Consider the following 25,568-nt stretch of genomic DNA (forward strand, 5'->3'; position numbering starts at 1 on the left):
CTGGTGACCTGCTCAGTCTCTTGACCTTGGGCTCAGGCATGTGATTTTCTTTGGCCAGTAGGATGTGGAAATGTGATGCAAGCAGAGGCTTGAAATGAACTTGCACATTGGGGCTTGTTATTCTGCTAGGAGAAGAATGACAGACAGGTGGCACTGGCACATGCCCCAGCCAAGCCCACCTTAGACTTAAATCCTGCAGATGTGTGCAAAATAAATGTTTCTTTTTGAATGCCACTGAAGTTAGGTTGTATGGTTGTTTGTTACACAGCAAAAGGTAACTAATACAAATGCTATTTGATCCATGCTCCTCTTCTTTGCCAGAGTGATGTTTCTAAAATGGAACACCACTTATCCTAAAATTACTTGGCTTAAGATACATTAGTGACTTCTTGTTATGGGCTGAATCCCATCCCCCACCCCCCCAACACCAACTCCCTACCCTTCGTCAAATTCATATGATGAAGTCCTAACCCCCAATATCTCAGAAAATGACCTTATTTGGAAATAGGGTCATTTAAAATATAATTAGTTGAGTTAAAATGAGTTATACCAGAATAAAGTGGGCCTCTAATCTAATGTGACTGGTGTCCTTATAAAAAGGGGAAATTTGGAGACAGACATACTCTTAGGAAAAATGTCATGTGAACATGAAGGTAGGGATCAAGATGATGTGTCTACAAGTTAAAGAATAACAAAGATTGCCAGAAAACCACCAGAAGCTAAGAGAGAGGAATAGAACAGATTCTCCTTTACGGCCCTTAGAAGGAAATAATCCTGCTGGCACCTTGATCTTAGACTTCTACATTTCTCAGACAATACTTTTCTGTTGTTTAAGCCACTCCCCATTACCTCTAGGATAAAGTCAAAACACTCTTTCACAAGGTATGAAAGTCCTTTCATAAACTGGTCTCTGGCTTTATCTATGGTTTCAACCCTCACTGTAGCCTTACCCCATTCCCTAGCCACACAGAACTAGTTACAGTGCTTTGATCAGCTGCTTCAGAGATTTTGTCCACCCTCAACTTTGGTTTCAAATGCCCTTCATACTGCCTTCCCACCCCCTACTAGGTTCCACATGATTACCTAATTAACTTCTATCTGTATTTCAAGCTTAAGATCAGATATCATCTCTGGAAACTTTCTCTTCACCTTCCCAATTCTAGCTACAAGACGATGCCCTATTGAATGCTCCCCAAACACACTATACAGATATTTCTATCACAGTCCATATCACACTGTGGATAATTAGTTGTTCATTACACGTCCTTACCCTCATCAACAGACTTGATAATGAACATCTTAAAGACAAGGTCATATCCCACATCCTTTTATTCCTAGTACCTACCATAGTGCTTGGCACAGAGGGGCTGTGCAGCACATATTTGTGTAAGGAATCTATATCCAAACACATGTGTTTTTGGCATATGGAAGCTACATTCCGCTAGTGTGACAACTGGCAGCTGAGTTTACGGAGTAGCGAAAGCACCCAATTAAAGACCAAACATTACTTCCTTATTCTTCTTCATTTCCTTCTCTCTGTATAACTACCCAATCTCACATGCTTTATAATGCTTTTAGATGTAAGTGACTGTGAATTATTACCGACTGTGGGCCTTTCATCTTCAAGACTGACAGTCTATGTTCCACATTTCTCAGGAGGGAGAGACTATTATAACTATATTTTTGCTTACCAAGAGAATTGTTAATGGTTATCCTGGAGGAAAAAAAAATCTATAAATATCCAACCTATAATGAAGCCTTAAGCGTACTTTCTTCCTTCGCTAATGAAATTCTTTCCAAGTGCATTGGCAGACTTGCTACATAACCATTACACTGTGAAAAGAGACAAAGCCTGTAGTGAATTTTTTCTTTTACCTGTTTAGTCCTCGTTTTGGAATCCAATGACAGATTGTTGTAGGTATAATGTGCCTGGGTGACTCCACAGAAAAGAACAGCGACTATTCCTGAAATTCAAAAACATACTGGTCAAAATCAATTTTCTCTGCCATCTAAGCCAAAGGGTAGGGCCACCTCAGCTAGATGAAGATGGACTAGGTGTCAGTAGAGCTACTTCTAACAATTACCATGACGTAATAGTCTCTAAAATTAAAAGGATCCTATATTGGGGTATACCTTGCTACTTGTTTTAAACATGGGTCTTACAGGATTAACCTAAAGAAAAGTATTAAGAAGTACCTTCTTCTCTTGTCATGAGTTAAAAAAGTTATGCTTGGAGAAACATGAACAAAAGACTATATAATCAACTCTGGGCTTCTCCTAGCCAGTGCCAACTGCTTTTTTGCATTTTATACTAAATGCTGGCATATTCGCTCAAACATTGGCTTTTCACTGGGTACCCTGATGAACCTGAAGAGGTTCCCATCATACACAGTATTAAAAACCATGAATCACAGATCTAAGAAATCCACAAGGGTTTTGTTGCTCATGCTGATGCCTCTACTTGCCAAGCACAAGAGAAAGGTCCTTGTTTGCCCCTATGCCTCCTTGACAGAGCTGGGAGTTCTGTTAATGCTGCTGAAGAATCACATGAGCACATCCAAGGCACACACTCCTTGCAGGTAAGCTGGTCTGTTCTTGTGTGTTTCCAACCCACAGTGGGCTCTCAGCTGCTTCTAGGCTAGCTGCAGGATTTATTTCTTAAGCCATCAGTATACCTAGCTTTTTTTTTTTCTTTTAAATTTTTTAAAATTTATTTTTGAGAGAGAGAGAGAGAGAGACTGACTGAGCACAAGCAGGGTAGGGGCAGAGAAAGAGGGAGACACAGGATCCAAAGCAGGCCCCAGGCTCTGAGCTGTCAGCACAGAGCCCAAGGCAGGGTTCGAACTCATGAACCATGAGATCATGACCTGAGCCAAAGTCGGCTGTTCAACTGACTGAACCATCCAGGCGCCCCCAGTATACCTAGCTTTAAATGATACATGAAACCATACATACATTAGATGTTTCCTGGGGACAGAGGAGTAGCAACCCTGAGACAGATGTGTCATTTGTCTCTGGGCTGTTATTCTCTGTTATCCCTCCTGAGCTGGGGTATGGAAGTGGTGGGGGTGGCATTCTACTTTGGATTAAATATTCTATTAATTATGGGAAATTGAGCATAGAGGAGGGCTTTGGGAAAAACACAAGATGTAAGTATTCCTCAAGTCAGACCAAGGGGATTGAATTGAATTTCAAGCAGCAGAATCTTTCCAACTAAAAACACTCATAAATTAAATGCTGATGATTCTTAAGAGTATAGAGATATGTGAACTGAATACTGACATCACAAATGAATCTGCAATAAAGAATTTTAAAGAACCAAGCATTTTTTAAAATGTTTAGACTGGATGCTTCTATTTATACGTCGGTTATTTCTTGGATTGGCTTTGGATAAAATATTGCTATGGCACATTTACCTAGTACAAGTGCACAAACATTTATATTACTTATTTTCTTTTAATATGCTTCAAAATTTTAGGCAAAAGGATAAAAATGACTAGGAAATTTTGCCAAGAAATATATATGCAGTAAGCATTCTATGGATTTTTGGGTAACTTTTCAGTTTCTTAGCCTCTCCTCAGAAATACTAAGAAAAGGATGCTTACAAAATATTATATGTCACTCTTCACAAATATTCTATTAAAAAACAACCAATACCAGAGAAACTTTTAGGGTACTGAAGCACTTTAGGTACTTGAGGCACTAGGAAGATTGCCATGCATGTTATTTTGTTATCAAATATTTTTCTTTCTTTATTTAAAAACAATTTATCTCTCTCTGCTGATTCTGTAGTCTGTTGGAGATTTTTCTGGGTGAGGTTTAGCTGACCCTCCCACTGATGTGGAAATGTTTTGATTATACATATTGATTTGTGGAGAAGTGGTGAATAAAAAGGGTGGGAGTACGTGTGGGTAGTGCCTAAATGTATTCTGAGAACAAGTGGTAACAAAGAAGTGTTATAAAGGATAGGGAGGGGATTTAAGATCTGCTGAATGCCTACAGTGAACCAAGAATGCACCATTTTGTAAAAATCATCTTATTTATTGCATTGATTTATTACCTCCCAACAGGCTTAGTACTATTAATCAGCTCTTCCTACTGTCTTCCCCTTTCCAGTAACAGCATCTCCATCCTTCTTGCTGTTCAGGCCAAAACTCTGGGATCACCCTTTACTTTTCCTTTCTCTGTAAGTCAGTGATTTTGTTGGCTGGTCCTTTGAAACTTACCTGAACCCAGCCACTTCTCAACGCTTCCTCCCCTAACACTCTTTTCCAGGCCACCATCACTTTTTTTTCCCCCCTAGATTACAGATTCCTGATTGGTCGACCTGTGTCCACTGTTGGACTCTCACAGTCTAGCTTCCACACAGCCAGAGTGATTCTTTGGACAATTCAGATCATGTCAATCCTCTGTTCTAAACTTTGTAATGGATCCCCATGATGAAAAGGCCCTGTAGGATCTAGTCCTGCCTCCTTTTCCCCTTCCTACAGATCTCTGAGCTCATCTCCCACTATCCTCACCCCTTGCTGTACACTATATCCTTGCTAAGCATGTTCTACTGCAGTGTCTTGAGCTTCTGGTTCCCACTGTTTGGAAAGCTGTTCTTCATATATCCACATGGTTCCCTCTCTCCCTTAAGATGTTACATTATCAGACAGGCCTTCTCTATGCATTCTATAAAAATGGTCCTTCTCATCATTCTCTACTTGCCTATCTTGCTTTATTTTTGTATATTATTCACTGCCACCTAACATTTTCTATATTCATGTGTTTATTTTCTGCTTTCCAGCATTGCAAAGGAAAGCTCATGGAGTGCACAGGGATTCATTGGTCCCTAACCCTTTGAGCAAAGCCAGGCACATGGTAGGCATTCAGCCAGTGTTTGTTGAATAAGTTAATGAATATCCCTATTCCCATGTAACAAGTAAGAAACAAAAGTAATTTACTCAAGGTCACCTTGAAAGTGGCAGAGCTGAGATTCACAATTTCACAAACTCCCTGTGCTTTTCTGCCTATATTAGACTATCTGTGAATGTTTTAAGGTAATCTTAAACCATCTGAAAAAATATCATTTCTGATGTCCCAGGGAAATAGAGATATGAGGATTACATATCTGAGGTGGCTGGATATCTTGTTTTCCCTAGTAGCTTCATTGGTTTTCCTTTCTTTGCCTCCATTAGACTACTAACAGGCAGTGTTTCTGCTAATCCTTTTGTTGTTGTTGTTGTTGTTGTGTTTTTTTTTTTTTTTTTAGCTCTGTGTATAGATACGTCACACAAACAATGAAAAGTGTACCTATCTGACCAGATGCTTGGTGTTCTAATTAAAACAACTGAGTTGATCTTGAACCCTTAGTATTAGCTACATAATCATAATTCTATACCTTAGTAATTAACTCACACAAATTACTGTAATTAGTATGACTTTTACAAGCCAAAACATATTTTGAAAATGTCTCATCTAAATAAACCTATTATCTATAAATTCTCTGCCATGTAAGCAAATTCAGAGTTGAGAGTTTTCTACCTTACAGAAGTATATTTTAATTGTCATTATATTTTTGCAAACCTCTGTCTGTTAGCACTAGTTGTACTACTGTTGTGTGGGGCCCTAGACAACTCTCTTACATGCTCTGCAACTCAGATTCTCAGCTGTACGAGGAGAGGGAGGGGCACCAAGTGCTCTTTGTGCGGGTCAGTAAACTAGTGTCTCAGCTCCAAACCCAGTCTCTTGTGCTTGCCCTGTGATATGGGCCTGGGACCATGCAGACCACGTCTTCCTTTGCCACAGCCTGTTGAGCTCTGCTAATATGAGTTCCAGAGGGAGGCTAGGATGTGAGAAGGGGAAAGGCCTTGCTCCCTTCCTGTTTGCTTGCTGCTCCTGTCAGTTGCATCTCAGCCATGGTTCTTCTCAATAGCTTTTTGAAGTTGGTTCAAGCCTCATAGGCCCCACTCAGAAGTCTGGTTCCCAGCTTCAGCAGTTACCTCTTAGGAAATTCTAGATTCTCTTCCCTTTGCTTCTCCTGGCCCAGGGTTTACACTTGCTTCCTGTAATTACTACCTGTGTTGCCTCAGTGCCCCCGTTCTATTTTTTCAGGTCTCTATCATCTGTATACTCAATCTCCTGCATTAAACTCTGGGCATAGCTAGTTGGTTTCTCTTTTCCTGATGAATCCTGACAAGTCCTCACTTGTGGGTCCCTTCTCATTGTAAACTTTGATGGTTCTCTGAAACCAGTGAAGTCATGTCATCTGGAAATAAGATCCAACCTGTATCCTCCTGTTATGACTGGGACAACAGGGGATGTCAATGGCAGCTGTGATGCCATGCCAAGTTCCATTCCTACTTATGGAAGGAATTGACATTTTTAAAAAGTGATGGGAGTTTGAGCCAGTAGATTAGAACAAGAGGCTTGGGGGAAGGGAGTAAGTTAGGCCTAGAACTACTAGAGAGGCATGGGCTATACTTGGACTTGTGTCTTCTGATTTCCAGTCACATGATCTTTCCAAAATATGAGCACTATCCTACAAAGAAGTGACTGCCTTGAAGTGTGAGAAGTTTCCTATGATCTGAAATGTTTGGGTTGAATGATTATCTGCCAGAGCTGCTGTGGAAAAAATTTCTTTTCCTAAAGTTTGGATATCCTCCAATTGTGTGGGTCTGTCATTTTCCTATATATTACTTTATTAATTCACTAGGATTAGCACCTCAATTTAGTCTTTTTTTGTTTTTTGTTTTTGAATTTTTATTTATTTTGAGAGAGTGTGGGGAGGGGTGCACAAGTGGGAGAGGAGCAGAGAAAGGGAGACAGAGAGAATCCCAAGCAGGCTCTGCAGTGCCAGCACAGATCTTGATATGGGGCTCCATGCCATGAACCATGAGATCATGACCTTAGCCAAAACCAAAAGTCAGACACTAAACCTACTGAGCCACCCAGGTGCCCCCCCGACCCTTTTTTAAAGTTTAGGACAAGGAACTAATACTGATTCCAAATGAATCAGACATTTTTAGTAGAGGCAGCCCAACTTTCTCAAAAGGTAAAGACAAGATAAATTTATAGATTTTCAAATATCCTTTTAAGTTTACACAGGCAATTCTTCTAAAGTAAAATTTTAAAACATATCATTATCATACCTTCTAATCATAAAAATTTTTTCAAGAGCTATGAGGTTTAAAGATAAACTCAGGAAGTCTCCTGGGTATAGAAAAAAAAAAAAAAGTGTTTCTAAATCTTTAGACCACAAACTTTCAGGTCAAAGGACACCGAAAATGGTGAATTCCAATGTCTGTGTCTAAGTGACAGACACAGCTCACCTCAGAGGAACCCACTTCCTTTCTTTTCTCTTACTGCTGTTTCTTACCCCTCTGTTTTGCTTGTCCCTCTCATTCCCAGCCCATGCTTAATTTACAGCGACCCTACTATCCTTCCCATATATCAGAAGCTTCTTGGGGGAGCCTGGGTGGCTCCCTTGGTTGAGTTTCTGACTCCTAATTTCAGCTCAGATCATGATCCCAGGGTCATGGATGGAGCCCCAAGTCGGACTCTGTGCTGGCAATGTGGAGCCTACTTAAGATTCCCTCTCTTTCTCTCTCTGTCTCTGTCTCTCTCTCCCTAAGCTCCTTTCCCCTACTCACCCTGTCTCTTGCTCTCTCAAAAAAAAAAAAAAAAAAAAAAAAAAAAGAAAGAAAAGAAAAAAGAAAAAAGGAGCTTCTTGATCCCACCTGAAAGCTCAGGTGGCCTGAGCATCTGTGGCCTGAAGCATCTGAATTTGGCAAGAGAGATTTCAGAACTTTACCTAATGCCTCTGGAATGTTAATCTACATTTGAATCGCCTGGAAATCTTGTTGAAATGCAGATTCTGGGTGTGCCTGGGTGGCTCAGTCCTTAAGTGTCTGATTCTAGATTTGAGCTCAGGTCAGGATCTCACTGTGTCTGAGATCCAGCCACACATCAGGCTCTGAGCTGACAGTGTGGAGCCTGCTTGGGATTCTCTTCCCCCCACCCTCTCTGCCACTCCCTCACTTGTGTGTGCACTCTTTCTCAAAATTAATAAATAAACATTTAAAAAATGCAGATGCTGCTTCAATAGGCTGGGAGTAGAGCCCATGATTCTGCATTTTATACTACCAGGGATGTCTGTGCTACTGGTCCTAGCATTGCATTTTGAGAAGCAAATCTCTGACCAACACTTTGGCATTAAGTATCAATTAATTCACTTTTGTTGTGGCTTGGTTTTGACCTTGTACCATCCAAAATGTCTTTTGCTAACTATAAAAAAAGTTTTAAAATTCCATATCTGTATTTTAGTCTCCATTTTTATTCAGGTAACTTTCTAGAATTGACATGATTCTATGAAGTAATTTCAGTTTCATGGACATTTGAGGAGTTTAAAATTTTTTCATTTTGGGATTATTTATTTTTAATCCCAGCAATACTAGAATATGAAAAGAAATTACTTGCATGGAATAAAATTGATAGTATATTTTACTATCAATAGTTCAATAAATCTTTCCCCCTCAAAGAAAAAGCAAACAAATCAAATTCTTTGATCACAATGTTATAAAATTGGAAGTTAACAAAACCATACCTTAAAAAATGTATCCATTAGGGCTTTTTAACTATATTCTCCTAGATGAAATTGAAGATGAAATCAAATTTGAAATTTTAGCTCATGTAAAATAAACAGCAATAAGTGTAAATTCTTTACCAACACCAATGAGATAAAACCAGATTACTCAGAGGAAAGTTCACAGTCTTACATGCTTTCCATTAGGAAAAAGAAAAGAAAAGAAAAGGAAAGGAAAGGAAAGGAAAGGAAAGGAAAGAAAAGAAAAGAAAAGAAAAGAAAAGAAAAGAAAAAGAGAAAAAATGGACTGTTTACCTCAAGAAGCTAGATAAGAGACATAACAATGGACCCAAAGAAAGTAGAATTAAAAACCTAAAAAAAAAAGGAAAAAAGAAATAGTCAAAGAGAACATACAAAAACTAGATTTGGTCAGTAAAATTAAGAATTCTAGGGGTGCCTGGGTGGCTCAGTCAGTTAAGTGTCTGACTCTTGATTTTGGCTCAGGTCATGATCTCAAAGTTTTGTGAGTTTGAGCCCAGCATCAGTCTCTATGCTGATGGTGCAGAGCCTGCTTGGGATTCTCTCTCTCCCTCTCTCTCTCTGCCTCTCCCCTACTTGTGCTCTCTCTCTCACAATAAATAAATAAACTTAAAAAAAAAAAAGGAGTTTTAAAGTAATAGTATGGTTCATGCCTCTCAGGGCTTGGGGTCCATCAGGGCTTTATCCTGCCCAGGTACCACTCACTCTCTCTTCATGGCTGTAGATAGAAAAAGAGTAATGTTGGCCAATGGCTTCACTCATCTAAGAGACAATTTTTCTTATTTGGATAGCACCCATCTGTCTTACAGGTCTGTTCTGAGTATAAAGCCATATGATGGATATTAACATGCTTCATAAATTGAACATTAATAAGTAAATACATGTAAGGTTTTACTACAATTACTAGAAGTAGATGAAAGGAAGAAGACATGAAAAGAAGGAATAACTTAGAGAAGCTCATTCCATGGATAGACACAACAATACTTCTGGTTTAATAAACTGCTGGGGGAAGAAGTACAAAGCCTCTAGTACATGTCTTGCATATTCTATGCCCTTAATCATTATTTATTACCATCTCTTCCACAGTAACTCCTGCATCAAGGAAAAACAAGTGAAAATGTACTCCTTATTCCTAGTAATCCAAACTTAGACAATTCTCGTAATACTACAGTGAAGGTACCAGATTTTTGCAAGTTACCTTGGGTGTCTGCTATCATCTACTCAAATTCTATTAGTCTACTGAGGTCATTCAATGAGCAAAGCACAGGTTATGGCTATGGGGGACACAAGGATGAATAAACCTGGTCTGACATCCCAAGCAGCTTTTTATCTCCTAACAGAGACAGCATGTACACAAAGACATCTAATAGCAGGTATAATGTAGTAGGAGACAGGAAAACAGAAATCCTGAGACGGTGTGATTTCTTTTGGGCTGTGGTAGGTGGAAGAGACATGGGGAAAATTTCCCTAAAAGATGCAGAGGCATTAGGGCTTTGAAAGATAGAAAGAGTTTGATGATGCAGGGTCAGAAGTAAAGAAATCAAGTGAGTGAAGAGGGTGAGGTAGGAGACCGTGGAGCATGTATGAGAAACATGCAGCTTACCTGCACACTTAGGTTTTACTCCATCATAGGTTAGGAAATAAATACAAATTGAGTTTATTAATTATATTTTTCTAAATAAAAATACAATAAAAGAAACCGTTATTACACTGTTTTCTTAAAATGGTCAAACTAATTACTATAAGCATAAAAGCATTTCATTTACATGTTTCATTAGTCCTGGCATCCATAAAAATGTGAAGCCTCCAGTATGCCCATCCTGTGCAGGCAAGTATTATTTCATTTTCCTTTGCAACAAAAGTAAAAACGGGTCATTCTATTTCCATCTCTGCTGCAAAAACAAGCAGTCACTAAATGCAACTTCTATGTTGCATGCCTAAGATCTTGGATTCAAGTTCTATTTACGGGGTCCTGTTGCAATGACGAATGGAATCAAGTACATATATCTGGGTCCACAGGGGGTGGAACATGCTCAAAAAATATCTGGGATCTAAAATAAAAAGGAATTCTGAAAGAAATCAAGAAGTGGCCTAGAGAAAATAATAATACTTTCTGACTCATGTGTATACACAAGATTGCCTTTCACTGTCTGCACGGTGAGACTACAGTGGTGTACAAGATCCCTAAAGGGCTGGCTGCAGGGGCTCATTTATGCAATTTTAAACAAGAACTAGAACCAATACTTGATGACACTAGCTAAAAGAGCTGTTTGAGAAACCACAAAGAGGTACACAGTTAAATTCAAATTAATTGGCAAGCAAAGAAATTTAGGGAACAGCATGAGGAGGTCTGTAATTCTCTGGGAAAAATAATGATTCTGCTGGCAAGTAAATTCTTTCCATTGAGATCAGTTTTCATAGGACAATTAACACTTTCTGGTTAATGGAGTGATGTGTACACTGTTCCTCTTGATTCCCACTCTTGGACCCTTTCAGAGAGCATTAGTCCTACTAAATATTGTATATGTATATGTATACATGTACACATAAAACATATGCTCACCTGAGCAAGATTCAGTGTGTGGTTGTAAATCATATAAGGAAAAATGTACTGGGTTGGACATCAAGAGATCTGGGATGTGGTCACAGTTCATCCACTTAACTAGGTGGCTGACTTGTGCAATTTAAATTCATTGCCTGGTCCATTGTCTTCTTCTCAATGAATTCAAGAAGATGGTATTCACCAAATTGGAGTATATAAGAAAACATTGAAATATGGGAGAAAATATAAAAACTTCATAGTTTTTAATTAGAATTTTTGTGTATTCTCAAGTATGTAAGTACCTTTGTGGGCAAACAATTATGCTTGTGTGCAGACAGGTGCATGATAAAGCTATTTTATTTTATTTTATTGCCAATAAGGGTCAAGAAACGCGGACAAACACTGCTCTAGATGACCTCTAAGCACTTTCTGGTCTTAAATATCTGTGATCTGAGTGGTTCAGCTTTTACATTTGCTTCAAGGTCTGTGTATACGGATTGAAGAACTACTGGGGCTCCAGAGCTTCACTGTGACTTCCTGTCAACTAGATTACTGGGTGTCTCCCTAGATCTCAAGAACTCGGTCTACACTCCCTCTTTGTATCACCCCCAAACTCCCATAACAGTGTCCACAGACATCAGGCACAGAAATGTAGGTTGGTCAGAAGAAAGAATCTCTGTTTCAAAAAACATTTATCTGCTTTGAAAAGAGAATCAAGAGAAAGTAGTTTTTGATCCTCACATACAAATAGATGTTTTTCTAGACTTATTAGTGGCAGGTCCATTTTCTTCTAATATTTAAATTTTCTTATTCAAGAGTATCTTCACCTATAGTCTCTGTTACTGATAACATTATTCAGTAGTTCTTTTTTCATTAAAAGTTGATGAAGCCCTCAGACACAAAAGCGGAAAAACAAACGTCTGTCACAAGGAGCACGATTTTCTTTGACATTAAACGCAGACTTGAGGGGTTTCTAAGAGTGAAGAATATTGCATTTTTGGACAGGAAATATTGATTATATTATCAGAACACAGAAAGAGAGTGAGAGAGAGAAAAAAATGTGTCTTGCTCTCAGATGGTACTCTGAGGGGTTTTAAAGTTGATGGGTTATTTTTCCATGCCATACTTTTATTTGTTTTTGATCTAGTAAAAAGAGACATTTCTGACAGGTTTCCTACCACCATTGCTGAACGTGAACCTGGAACTGAGAAGTCAAAGATTTAACGAAATGGAAAACTCCTTCAGGGAATATGAAAGATTCCAAGTTTCCAAAGAGTACGATTACTGTCTAGTTCACCATATTTGGCAACACCACAGTTGGCAGATTAATCATGAGTCTGTGGAATACAAGGACATCAATACAGAAAACAGCACGAATCTATGTTCTTATTTGTTTTTTTCCAATGCAGTATAGGCATGCATTTAAGAGTTACTTCCTGTCTATGTTGCAAGGTTTATAAATTTCCATTTAAAACAAAAATATCCTTCAAAATGTAGCAGAGGGTATTTATGCAAATTAAACTGAGGTCTGGAGAAGAAGAAAAACACTTTTTCACTTATATCTCTGGCATTCCATCTCAAGCATTGGTGTTCATCAAGCTTACCCTCTTTTCAGTTTTCATTCCTTCCTTGGAATCAGCTAGCACATTTGCACCAAAGTCACTTAAATCTCTAATGAACAATGTCACTCAAGATTTCCATGTCCAGTTGCCCACTATACCCTTCTATGTAGTTTCCACATTTCTGTAGCATCTAGGAGACTTTTGAATGAAGTAATTTTTGTTTGTCTCTTTCTGTTGCATGTATATTCCCCATTTTGGTGAAATGAACCATTGATCCAGTTGATTTAGGGACTTGGGAGTTATCCTTGACTCTTCTTTCTCCTTCACCTACATGTTACATATTTGTGCCATCTATTTTGTGACAATTTTCTACATGCCTATGAAGAAAATGGGTTTTGTAAAAGAACTTTCTTTTTTTTCCCCTATGCCTCCTGGGGTCATGAGGAGACATTAAACATTGACTGAAAACATTTACAGTGAAGAAAGCAGGGGTAAATTTGTCCACTACTCAAGTTACATGTGCAAGGTTGTTTGAATATTGAAATGATGAGCTATTCAGTTCAAGAAAGTGCAGCTGTGAGTTAATGAGTTATTATGCGAGGAGATGCACTTTACACCTGTGTTTATTGAGATGGCAACATTGCGTGTTTGCCCTTGGTTCAGTGTGGTTAACTAAGCCCCTTGAGAATTTTGGGTGCCTATTACTACAGTTTGAATGCCTAATATTCTGAGCCTCCAGGTTTTATTTTTTGGCTTGGAAAACACTCATTTGTTTTTAGTGCACCTCATTTGTTAGTGAATTGTTGGCTAATTAAATGGATTCATGTGGTTCTGTCAATATGAAAGCATGAGCAGTTTTAAGCAAAGAGATGTCAGCTAATGACATGTCCTTAGAAGCAAAAACTGGCCAGATATGTTTTAAGAAACAATTCACACCAAGTCCCCTCCCAGTGATTTGTTTTATTTACTGAGATCCAGAAATATATTTTCCACCAATTCATGCAATGCATCACTGGCAAGCCAAATGGAACACATCCACCTCTAAGCTAAAGCCTTCTTAAGAGTTTCAGACAAATTTTTGCCAAGCTGAGAGAGGATGGAGGTAAGAAGTAATGAGCCAACTTACTTAGATCAAGTAAAGTCTCAACATGTCCAGTAACAGTCACTTCATTTGGTAATCTTTCTTCCTTGTCTATTGTAAATGAGAAAGACTTTCCCAAGTTCTCCTTTTCCTGACTACTTACCCTATAAAAGCCTTTCAAGAACTGACCTGACAGATAAGCAGAACCTTAGCTTCCAAGCTTCAACTTTTCCTTATCATGACGATGTAATTAGGCCCTTGTCATTTGAGACCAACAAGAGAACATGCCTGGGTGATGGGCTTGAGATGAATTAACTGTTTATGTTGTGCCTGATGTTTTTGTGTGTTGAGTGCTGCCTTCAGACATCCTGGTTAATCCCTTCGTAAATGTGCCAGAGCATCATTTGTTTTCACCCTTCTACATTTAAAAAGTTTTTCAGAGTTTCTTACTCTCTAAAATCAGACTGCAAAGCCCAATAGCATTACTTAGTAATCAGGAGTTGTTTTTTTTTTCTTTCAGATTTTTACATGGTTTTTTTTTTTTTTTTTTTTTTTTTTGGTAGATGGAGATGATTCTAAGGTGAGTAAACAGCAAACTATACCGTTTAACTTTTTGTATGAGAAAATGAGGTGTGCCAGTGGCCTTCCTCCCCCTCCTTTGCCTTCAGTGGATATAAAATATGCCTTAGGAATCTAAAAATGGAACCTGCTTTTATTACAGCAGTGCCTGGAAGCAGAGAAATCATTAGACATGGTGTCAATGTTGCCATTAGAAATCATACTCTTAGTGTGTTTAATGACAGTCCCTGTAAGTTTGCTTCTGGCAAAAACCTGACCCCCAAAGCCTCAGCTGGGAAACAGATTATAAAAATGAATTCTCAAACAACCTGTCCAGCTGTGCTTTTTGGTTATCTTTATAAACTGAAAAGCAGTTTCTATCACAGGATTCAATTCCATTAGAGATTATGCTATAAATAATACTGCCAAATTATTTTCAATATTCAATTTAAAATAATGGCTCAGTAACCTAATGACTTTTAGAAAATAGAACTCTGCACAAGAAAAATTCTACCTGATCAGAAATTAGGTATGCATGTGTACCGGGTACCTCATAGAGAGAACACCTTGGGGTCATGTATTTACTCAAAAGCCACATTTTGTACCTGTACAATGTCTTTCCATTACAAAATAATAAAATCCTTTTACTTTAGCAGTAAAGAAAATTGAGATACCACTGGATAGGATGACTTATCCTAATCCCTCAGCAAGTGAGCCAGAAACCAGAGACATATCCCTAAGTGGCTGATTTTGTAAGTTGAGTGGGCACATCCATATACATTCTCTTCTTTCTATGCTCTCCTGGCTTGAAAGAACTCCCTAAAGTCCATTTCTATCTACATACTCTCATCCTCTAGGAAGACTTCTTCCTTGCATTTGACATTTTGCCCAGTCTTCCCAAATAAAAGTTTTCTCAAACTACACTTGTATATTTCCAACAGCAGAGAACCAAACTTCTGGCTAACAGAAATCAGAACATTCATTTGCATGTCTAAAAGCCACTTGTTTCTATAAAACTAAGTTCTTCTATATGACTATTGAACATTTGCAGGTGCAATTTCCAAGTGACTGAGATGAGGCGGCTGCAAATGTGGCCCTTGAAGTAAAAGATAATCAAAATAAATCAAATGATCATCATCAAATTAGTAACAACTGAAAGTGAAAGCAGAAGATGTGGTAATGAGCAAGCTCCCCTCACACTGGAGTGTTCATAATGAATCTTATAAGAAGCTGAATCGAAAATGATAATGAACACTGTGCAAACTGTCTTTAAAAGCTTGATCCTTTTTGTTTGCCTATGACTGTGCATCTGGCATAAGAGGGTCCCAAGTGTCCTAGCCTAGAGGCTGCGCTGTCTTTGAGTCTCTTTCCCTTCTGATCTGTCACCAAGTTATTCAGTTTCTTTTGTGGAAATACATCATGGATAATTCCTTCCCTTGTACCATTTAGGTTTCTTTGTTTGCAAGCAATAAACACTGATTCTGGCTACTGTCATCAGAAAAGAATTTATTGGAGGGAAGAGTGATAGCTCTGAGAAAAAATGTACAAAGGCAGCCCCAGGAATCTTTGTCAGGAATAAATAGGGGGTTTCAACAGGGCTTTGCTGTTGGAAAGAAGAGGTGCCAACAATCATACATCCTTCTATCTCCCTTAAAGGATCACATCCTAGGCAAAGAGTGTCTGATTGACCTTGCTTTAGATGTCCCTATTCTCTTTGGCAGGGGAGGCTGGGACACTTTGATCAACAAGATGGTATCTGATGAAGGAGGGGTAGTTTTCTAAGCAACAACAGGATGCTATTACCAGTGAAGAGGAGAATGGGTGATGGGTAGCCCAAATCCATGTATGTCTATTATATTCCTCTCAACTAGGCTCTTGTTTCCTCAGGTCTATATATCTGTATTTTAACTTAATAGTGAAGCAAGTGAAATTTCTGATTAGTGTGATTTCTGATATATTCTTTTTTTTTTATTTTTTTTTTATTTTTGGGACAGAGAGAGACAGAGCATGAACGGGGGAGGGGCAGAGAGAGAGGGAGACACAGAATCAGAAACAGGCTCCAGGCTCCGAGCCATCAGCCCAGAGCCTGACGCGGGGCTCGAACTCACGGAGCGCGAGATCGTGACCTGGCTGAAGTCGGACGCTTAACCGACTGCGCCACCCAGGCGCCCCTCTGATATATTCTTTAGTTGATGTATAAATCTGCTCTGGAGTATACTGACCAGTGGACATATACAATCTTTAAGAATGTTATCAGGCACAGGTCACTCATTACCTTATAAAGCAATCTGTTATTCAGATTTTGGAAATTTTTCCTCTTGTTGAGCTAAAATCATTCATTCAATTGCTGAAAAGATAGTGAGTGCCCAGAAGGCTTCAGTCATACTTTTGGTGCTAATACAGCCCTCACAGATCTGACAGTCTGATGTAACTTTGGCCTATCAATCCTAATTCTACCCATCAGCTCTAGTTCTAGATTTCAGAACTACAGGGAATAGATTGAATAGCCTAGTGAAGTCTAGATGCACATAAACAAACAGTAGCCAGTTAAAAACTATAATGGAAGAAGTTTTGATTCATCCGCATACCCTCCAATCTAAGATAGTTTAAAAAGTACTTAAGAAGAAATTTGTAGTTGGAGTGTGACGACAACTATAAAAATTTACTAAGGATCATAAAAGATGACTTGAATAAATGGAGAGACGTAACATATTCCTGGGTGGGAAGACTCAGCATTGTAAAAACACCACTTCTCAAATTAATCTAAAAATTTAATGCAACCACAATCATAATCCCAAAGTTATTTTCTGCTTGAAACTTAACAGTTACTTTCAAGTCCATCTGGAATAATAAAGATGTGAGTATAGCAAAGAAGCTCTCGGAAATGAGGAAAGGGGGTGAGGGATGGAGCTACTAGATAGTAAAATGAACAATGAATCTGTAAAGGGTAAATTTTTTAAGTTTCTGTTTTTACGTTTATTTTGAGAGAGCGTGCGCGTGCGAGACAGAGAGAGAGAGAGAGAGAGAGAGAGAGATTGCACCACTGGGGGAGGGGGAGAGAGAAGGAGACACAAAATCCCAAGCAGGCTTCAGGCCATCAGCACAGAGCCCAATTCAGGGCTTGAACTCACGAACTGTGAGATAATAACCTGAGCCAAGATCTAGAGTTGGACGCTAACCTGACTGAGTCACCCAGGCACCCCTGAAATTATCAAAACAGTGAAGACCAAAATCTCAGTGGTACAATAGAAAGCCCAGAACCTGCATACACATTTATGTACCTACAGACATGGACATTATATCATAAATACATAGGTTACACTTGAAGGGTGTTAGGGTGAATGGATAACCTTCTAGGAAGATGATCAAGTCCCTACTATATCCTGTACTACATATCAAAACAAATTTCAGTTGGATTCCAATGCAAAAATAAAATTATTAAAAGAAAGTACATATTATCATTAGTAAACACTTGGGCTTTCCATGCAAAAATTAATAAAATCTTAGGCTTTCTAAGGAGGAGATAAAATTAACCACATAAACTTAAAAATGTCCATACTATCTTTTTCCTTTACTAAGCAAACAAAATATAACATATTTAAAAGATAAAACCACAAATTGGAGAATATTTATAGCTTATGTGATAGTCAAAAGGTTAATTTTTTAAAGAAATAAAAAGCTTCTAAAATTCAATGTGACAACCATAAGCATCTCAGTAGGAAAAAGGACTAAGGGCAGAAATAGGTAGTTCACCAAAGGAGAAATATAAACTTCCCATGACATGAAACTAAAATGCTTTCTTGGGTACAAATATAATAAATGTAAATCACAATGATATGGAGGCTGATTATCAAATTAGCAAGGATGGGTAAGATTTTGTATGGTAAAGATGTAAGTAAATGAGGTCTCTTTCATTGTTTGTGGAAGTATAAAGGGTTACAAATTTTCTGGAAGATAATTTGGATGAATTTTTCCAAGACATTAAGATTTTGGCCTTCCTTTTAACCCAGTAATAGAAATGAATACATCAGTCTATAAGGATGATCATGGCAATCATATGTATAATACTGAAAAGTATAAACAATCAAAAGGAGGGGAGAATAACTATGGCAAGTTGATAGGATATCCTATTAAGCATCCATTAAATAATAGAGAAGAATGTCATGAAAAATAGTCACTATAAATTCTTGAGTGTAAAAAGCAAGTTACTTCAAACTTAAAAAGTATAATTATATTATGCATGAATGTATATATTTAATTAAATGTATGTATATGCATATAATTAGATGCATATAATTAGATGTATATTAACAATAGTTATTGAGTAAGAAAACAGGTAATTCAAATATCATGTCCTTCTGTGAATCTATACTTTCTAAATTTTCTATAATGTTTATGTATTAATTAGGTAGAAAAACAGACATACTTTGTTTAAAGTAACAGAAATCCTTTTTTCAAATGAAATCTTATGTGAAAACCCAATTGATGGAACCAATAAAAGGGATAGTGTAGGGATGGCAAGCCTAGCACCCTGCTCACTTGGTGGGCATCCTTGAGCACCACTTTGAAATGTCAGGGTTGGGGGTATTCTGCTGAGAAACCAGTGCATGTAAGCACCATCCCTAGGACCTACATGATGGGTTGTTCATGAATGCAGACAAGGCCCCAGGATTGCTGGTTACCTCCATGGTTATTCATCAACTGTTTATAATAGCTTATTCCACTTAGTTCCTTATATTTGTTGTCACATATCCATTTGTTATACACTTTTTAGAAAGTTTTCTAGATTTTAGCTTTGCAATATCTTAGTTTACTTGTGGATTAGAACTAAAAGAATTGTATCATTACCAGAAATAACACTAGATAATTATGTTTTTATTATTATTATTTTAATGTTTATTTTTGAGAGAGAGAGAGAGACAGACAAAGCATGGGCAGGGGAGAGGTAGAGAGAGAAGGAGACACAGAATCTGAAGCAGGCTTCAGGCTCCAAGCTGTCAGCACAGAGCCTGGAGTGGGCTCAAACTCACGAACTATGAGATCATGACCTGAGCCAAAGTCAGACACCTAACTGATTGAGCCACCCGGTGCCCACCCTTAGATAATTATAATTTGATGCCACTCTCTCAGATTTTCTTTGAAGTTGATCTGAGAAATTACTACATAAAGAATACATGTTCATCTTCCCTAAACTATTATTAAAAATATTGTCCCCTATGGTGTTCAAAGGTCCCTTATACAGGGATACATGTGATAAATTCTCCTAAAATTTTGGTACTGGAAAAAAGTTTGCCCATTTTTACAAATAAGTATGATTTCCTTTTATAATGTTGTATTATTCCTGTATAACTCATCATCTTTCCCTTTTGGCTTTGGCTGCCAGAAAGCTCAGAGTTATTATTTATTGCCAAACCACAGCAATGAACAGCTGTCTAATTTTGCAGAAAAACTCTATCCCAAAGCACTTGAGTATTTACTCTCAACTAAATGGTCCCATGATATGTATGGCTCATGTTATGAACTGTCTCAAATCCAATCTGGAAACAGGCAAGGATTAAATAATAAACAAACAAACAAACGAACAAACAAACAGACAGACACATTAGTAATTTAGACTAACTGGGCTTGGTATTTGGCAGTAGAAAATGCTTACACCTAGAGTTTGGTTTGTATCAAATACTTGTTAGGCACATTGCTTAATCTGGAGTACTTCTCTGACATGAGTGTGTTCTTGGGTGCAGCTGTGGACATTTGGGTCTTTCCACTACCATGGCCCACACATACATTCACCCATCCCATGAGGTGGTCTGTGTGGCATCCAATAAGGATATCAGGTAGAAAAGGGTGGCAAAAGAGAAATGGACAGGTAAACCAGCAATCTGTACAAGGACTATAATCTTTTAAGTAGTTACTAGAACAAGATCTTGCTGAAATGGATCAGAAACTAGAAAGATAATTTTCACACATAAAAACAAAGAATTTTTAGGTATTGGTGCGTGTGTTTATTACAATGTTCAAAAGTAGACTTAAAAATAGCAGGTGAGTTAAGAGATTTCTTTACCTTTCTAGAAGGTCAAATATGTATTCTTATTGTTAACCTTGCTTACCTTTTCCAACATGTTGAGTAGTGAAAAGGGCATAGAATCTGGAGAAAAGGGAACCGGAATTATTTTGAATGGCTGATGTAAATTTTTTACCTTCATTATTTTAAGGGACACAATTGATCTTTTTCTCTGGAATGAATAAGCTCTTTAGCAACCTCCCTACCAACAGTGGAAGGCACTAACATAACATTGTGCTGTGATGATTTGGATATAAGGGCCGGTAGGGTGGACTCTGGTAATGTAGCCTTGGTATATAGTACCCTAAGAACTGGCAGGGTGGCTGTCTGCATCAGCAACAGACACCTTCAAAGTTGTGGGGAATAGCTTGGCCCCTGTGACTCTGCAGTAAGTTGGGTCAGCTGTCCAGAACAACAGGTTATCATTACAAGAAAGATGTGCCAAGCATTTCACAGGAGAGCCAAAACCAATCTATGACCAAGTGGACCAGGCAGGCTCCTGAGACACCAAATATCTTCCTTCTCATGAGGGCTTGCCTGATATTCCACAGATGGAATTTCATTCAAGATAGCAACGCTTCATGCCCAAGAGCCTAACTGTGGAATCAAATCTCCTAGTTTTAAATCTCAGCTCCATCACTTACTGTTGGCTGAGTGGCCTGGGTGTAGGCCCTAACTTTGAGTCCTGTGAATGAGCAAGGATGTGCATGAAAGGCAGTTAGCTAGCACTTGGCTCATGGTACACCTTCAGTATGTGTCAACTTTTATTATTATTTAGACTTAAAGTACCACCTCATAAGATGCAAATAGCCAGAGAGGCATACCTTGTTACCAGTGAATACTTGGAGTGGGGTGAAGAATCTCACCACTTGAATGTCAATTAAGATGACAACAGTAGGGAACAGCAAGGGATCAAGGGCTGAAACCTGGGAGAAGCAGGGAACTAGGCCAAAGGACAGAAACAGCTTTGACATTTTGCTCAGAGCCACAGCGATTCTTCTACACGGAAAGGCACCCAATCGTTGCAGCTATCCAAGTGCAAATCCTTGCTGTTGCAGAAAGGCAATCTAATTGCCAAATCCAGATCACAGGATCCATGGCCCTTGGGACATTAGGGACTGCCCCTTTCTCTATTAACTGCTCTGCCTCAGAGGATTCTATATATAAACTTTCTATGGTAAGAGATATTAAACTGTAGAACCGCCACATTAGCTCTTTGTTTTCTGTATGCAAAGATTCTCAACACTGGCGTGGGTGGAAATGTGCACGCCCTGGGCCGGCTGCCTCTACTGCCTACTTGCTGTTAGCAGCCAATGGAAAACCACCACCCTTTTCTATAAAGCACTTGTGCACCCCTTCACGTTGTGAGTAGACTTCCATTTGTAAAGTCGTCCATCACCTCTATAAATCAGTCATTTGTAGATTTTAACATACCCTCCTGACCAGTGACAGAGAAGAGGAAATAGCATTTTGGAGGCTTTCCGTTAAGTTTTTGCATACAAAATGGATGAGTTGTTATCCTCCCCCCTCCCCCAGGGTACCGAGCAAAGGCTGATTCAGACACAAACCCATCTTGGAGAGAGTCCATCGCACCTCCTGCTGGGTCAGGCAGGCATACGCATGGGAGCACATACACATATCACACATCCAGTTTGCTGTGCAGAATGCAGCACTGACCTGTCAGGCCGGCAGCCTCAGCAGACAGGAAGGCACTCCAAGACAGGAGGAAAAACAGGCCTGTTTCCAGCATAGGGAACTCACACAGCTTGGTAAATTTGGTCAAGTGACAAAGACACGTTAAGGGAAACAACAAATGCTTTGAAAGCAAAATCTCCTCCTTGGCTGAGGAAAACTAATCTCGTTGTGATCAGTTTCGAAGAAGAGCACTGATTTTCAGACTTGAGTGGGAGGCTGTAGGTCTCACTGGGACTGCTTTGAAGGCCAGCATGAGTTTCATGCCTCACTGGGGGCTGAACACTCCAGTAAAAATGCAAACCTGTGTTCCAATTTAAAAAAAGGTGTCTTACTAAGAAGATAAAATCACCTAACTGTGGGTACAAAACCTCCTGAATTTGGCCTTGGTCCTTGGGGTGTGCCTCTCGGGAGCCTGCAGCAGATGAGGCAAAACAAAGCCATGGAGAGTAAAGCAGGGTGAGGTGCTTCAAATACGTCAGCACCAAAGGAGGTCACTGCTCCCTGGAGAGCCATAAGCCGTGGACAGATCACCTTAAAGACTCCTCTCCTGGGGATGGAAATAGGATCAGAGCAACATTCACATTCAGTGATAGGGAAGATACCCATGCCATCTTAGTATAAGTAGGCTAGGGGAAAAGGTATATCATTTCTAGGTCAGGCAAGAAGCCCTTTGGCAGGCGATGGTTCATTCTGGGTGAGATGACACTTGGTCAATAAATAGCCTATAAATTACATATAGAGCAAAGGCATAGTGACCCAAATCATGCAGGGAAGGGATTATAGGAAGATGATTAGGAATAGGTGATCGATGGAAAAGGGTCACATCACAACTATGCCTACAGTTAGGCAAAAAAAAAAAAAAAAAAAAAAAAGAGCCCTCACAAATAAGGATATGTTATGTGGCATTTTTATGCTTCAAGAAAAAAAAATCTGAAGAGATTCCACATTAAGAGATGTTTAGCAGTAGGGCAGGGAAGCGAAAAGCATGACCCCTGGGGCAGAAGATCAAGGTCTGAGTCTTGGCTTTGCTAGTTGCTGGCTGTGTGATTTCTGAGCAATATGTTAACCTCTCTGAGCCTCATTTCTATCCTATGTGAATTATCTGCACCAAGTGTGCAGAGTAAAATGAGATGAATATTTAAAATGTTTTTGCAAAGTTTTAGAAAGCACAAAATGCCAAGGATAAGCAAAATAACACCAGGCTGGGAGTGTAGCCTCTGGAAGCCAACTCCACTTCACTGTATCAGCTTCTTCGCCCTGCTCCATAGCCATTTTGTGTCTTGGTTTCCCTGACTGAAAATGGGGATAATCATGCAACCTACCTCCTAGGTGTATAAACCAGTCATTATGCGTTAAGAGTGCTTGGTATGCAACAAGGAATATATAAATTTTTCTATTAGTGTGATTTAAATTAATTCGTTCTGTAAAACATCTTTCCTGGAATCAGATTCAGTAAACATCTAGGAGCAATTCTTTATCTGGAAGAAAACATGGGCTGGACCCTTTTCCAGCAATCCTTCTTGTGACTTGGAGGGCAGGCTTTGTTTTTAACGGGGTTTGTTCTTCTGAATTCCCTCTTTTACGTTATCGTAGAGAAGGCTTAGTCCACTTTGAGTAACGGTATATCAAATGGACATAGGACATTCTTCTCTTTCAACCTTGTCCAGAAAGTAATTCAGTTCTGGGTCAAGACCCAAGCTTGCATAGAGCCCAGGGACCTATGCCCTGAGGAGCATTGCCTCATTATGGACAATGTATCAAGTTTATGATGATGGAGGGGATGGTTGCACACCTGTCTCCTCTGCAGCCTGAATTTGTGAGAGGCAAGGCCATTGATGCCACATGACAGATCCTCCCACTGAGACTGAGCCCCTGTCCCTTCCATCTCTCCACCACTTTTTCCAGATCTGATCCAATCTCATGGAAGACTTCCAAACTCCAGGAATTTTTTCCCTTCCCTTACCACCTTATTTACTTATGTGTCCATACATTGTCTTCATGCCAGGTGGAGAAGAGTTCCAATTTCAGCTCTTCCACCTAGGGCAGGCTCTGGAGCCAAAAGACATGGGTTTAAATCCTGGCCCTGAAATCTCCTAGCTTCAGACAAGTTGTTTAACCTTTATGTGTCAGTTTCTTTAGCTGTAAAATTGAGATAATAACTGTATCTCCTTCCCAGTGTTATTATAAAAGCTATATGAGAAAATCCATTAGCAAAATGCTAATGACAATGGCTGGCAAATGGTAAAGTTCTCAACAAATGTTACAATAATAATAATAATAATAATAATAATAATTGTGTCCACTATTATTGATATGTGACCCAGAGGAGCTACTTAACCTCCTTGAGCCTCAGTTTCCTCATGTGTAAAATGAGGATAATAACAGCCTATCTTACAGGGTTGATTCAAATGAAGATATATATATATATATATATATATATATATATATATATATATATATATATATAAAGTCCTTGGCACATGCTAGACATTCATTAAATGTTGCTATCACCATTGCCATTACTTATTCAAAACAACATGTGGCCTCCATCATAATTCCACTTAATAATCAAGAGGCAATAGGGATTAGTGATAAAGAGTATGGTCTGTCTCTGGGTCTGTCTCTTGGTTTCAATCTTGGGTTTGAATTTTGTCTCCAATTCTTACAAGCAGCAGGACACTGGGTATTACCTTAACCTTTCTAAGCTTCAGTGTCCAATAAAATTAAAATATCTGCATGATATCATCATTGTCAGGGTAAAGGAGGTATAGTGTGTAAAACAAATAAAGGCTTTACATATCATAAGTACTGATATTAATCATTAGATTATTATCATTATTTTTATTAGGAATCAGCCATACTTTTTCTGAGTTACTTTATTTCTTTGTCAATGGAATTGATACTCTCTAGGATTTCTGGGACAAAACATGGGAGTGGCCTTTGAGTCTCTCCTCTTCCAATCATTAAGTCCTAGAGACTCTTTTAAACATTAGTCTCCTTCTTGATGATTCTAATCTTCTTTTTCTGATTTGTCCTGTGAACCTGTTTCTTATTTATTGTTTAAAAATGGGATTTTCAATACATCACTCTCCTGAGCAGAAACCTTCAGTGGCTAACTGTAGACTATAGAATGAAGCTCAGATTTCTCTGAATAACACTCCAAGATACTCCACAAGGTGATTCCAACCCATTTATGTATCATCTTCCACTGCTCACCAGCCTGAGCCCTGCGGTCCTCTCAGGCACGTCTGCATGTACCACATTAGCCCCATCCCCATACCTTAATGAATGCTGGTTTTCTCCTGAATCACTTATCACATAGCCTTGTTTCTATCCTACCTGTATTTCAGGCTCAGCCTACACTGCCATCGGCATGTAAATACTGCTTTTAAAATTATTTTTCAGAATTATAAGGTTGGCCAAGAGTCTTTTGGACTATTCAAGAAACAATGGACCCATCCACA

General features: G+C 38.8%; 1 protein-coding gene across 11 annotated transcripts in view; it reads right to left on the minus strand.

Moving 5' to 3' along the window:
• SLC9A9 (solute carrier family 9 member A9) overlaps positions 1 to 25,568 on the minus strand; it is a 703,484-nt gene that overhangs the window by 273,231 nt on the left and 404,685 nt on the right. For 10 of the 11 annotated variants that reach the window (XM_058730134.1, XM_058730131.1, XM_058730132.1 and 7 more), the window contains 2 exons: positions 22,087 to 22,192; positions 1,876 to 1,964 (listed from right to left, as the gene is read on the minus strand). In XM_058730134.1, coding sequence (XP_058586117.1) covers positions 1,876 to 1,964; positions 22,087 to 22,192 — 195 coding nt within the window. The remainder of the gene's footprint in view (positions 1 to 1,875; positions 1,965 to 22,086; positions 22,193 to 25,568) is intronic. The other variant, XM_058730127.1, reaches the window with a different exon arrangement.

The sequence above is a fragment of the Neofelis nebulosa genome, chromosome 5, assembly GCF_028018385.1.
Source record: "Neofelis nebulosa isolate mNeoNeb1 chromosome 5, mNeoNeb1.pri, whole genome shotgun sequence".
NCBI lineage: Eukaryota > Metazoa > Chordata > Mammalia > Carnivora > Felidae > Neofelis > Neofelis nebulosa.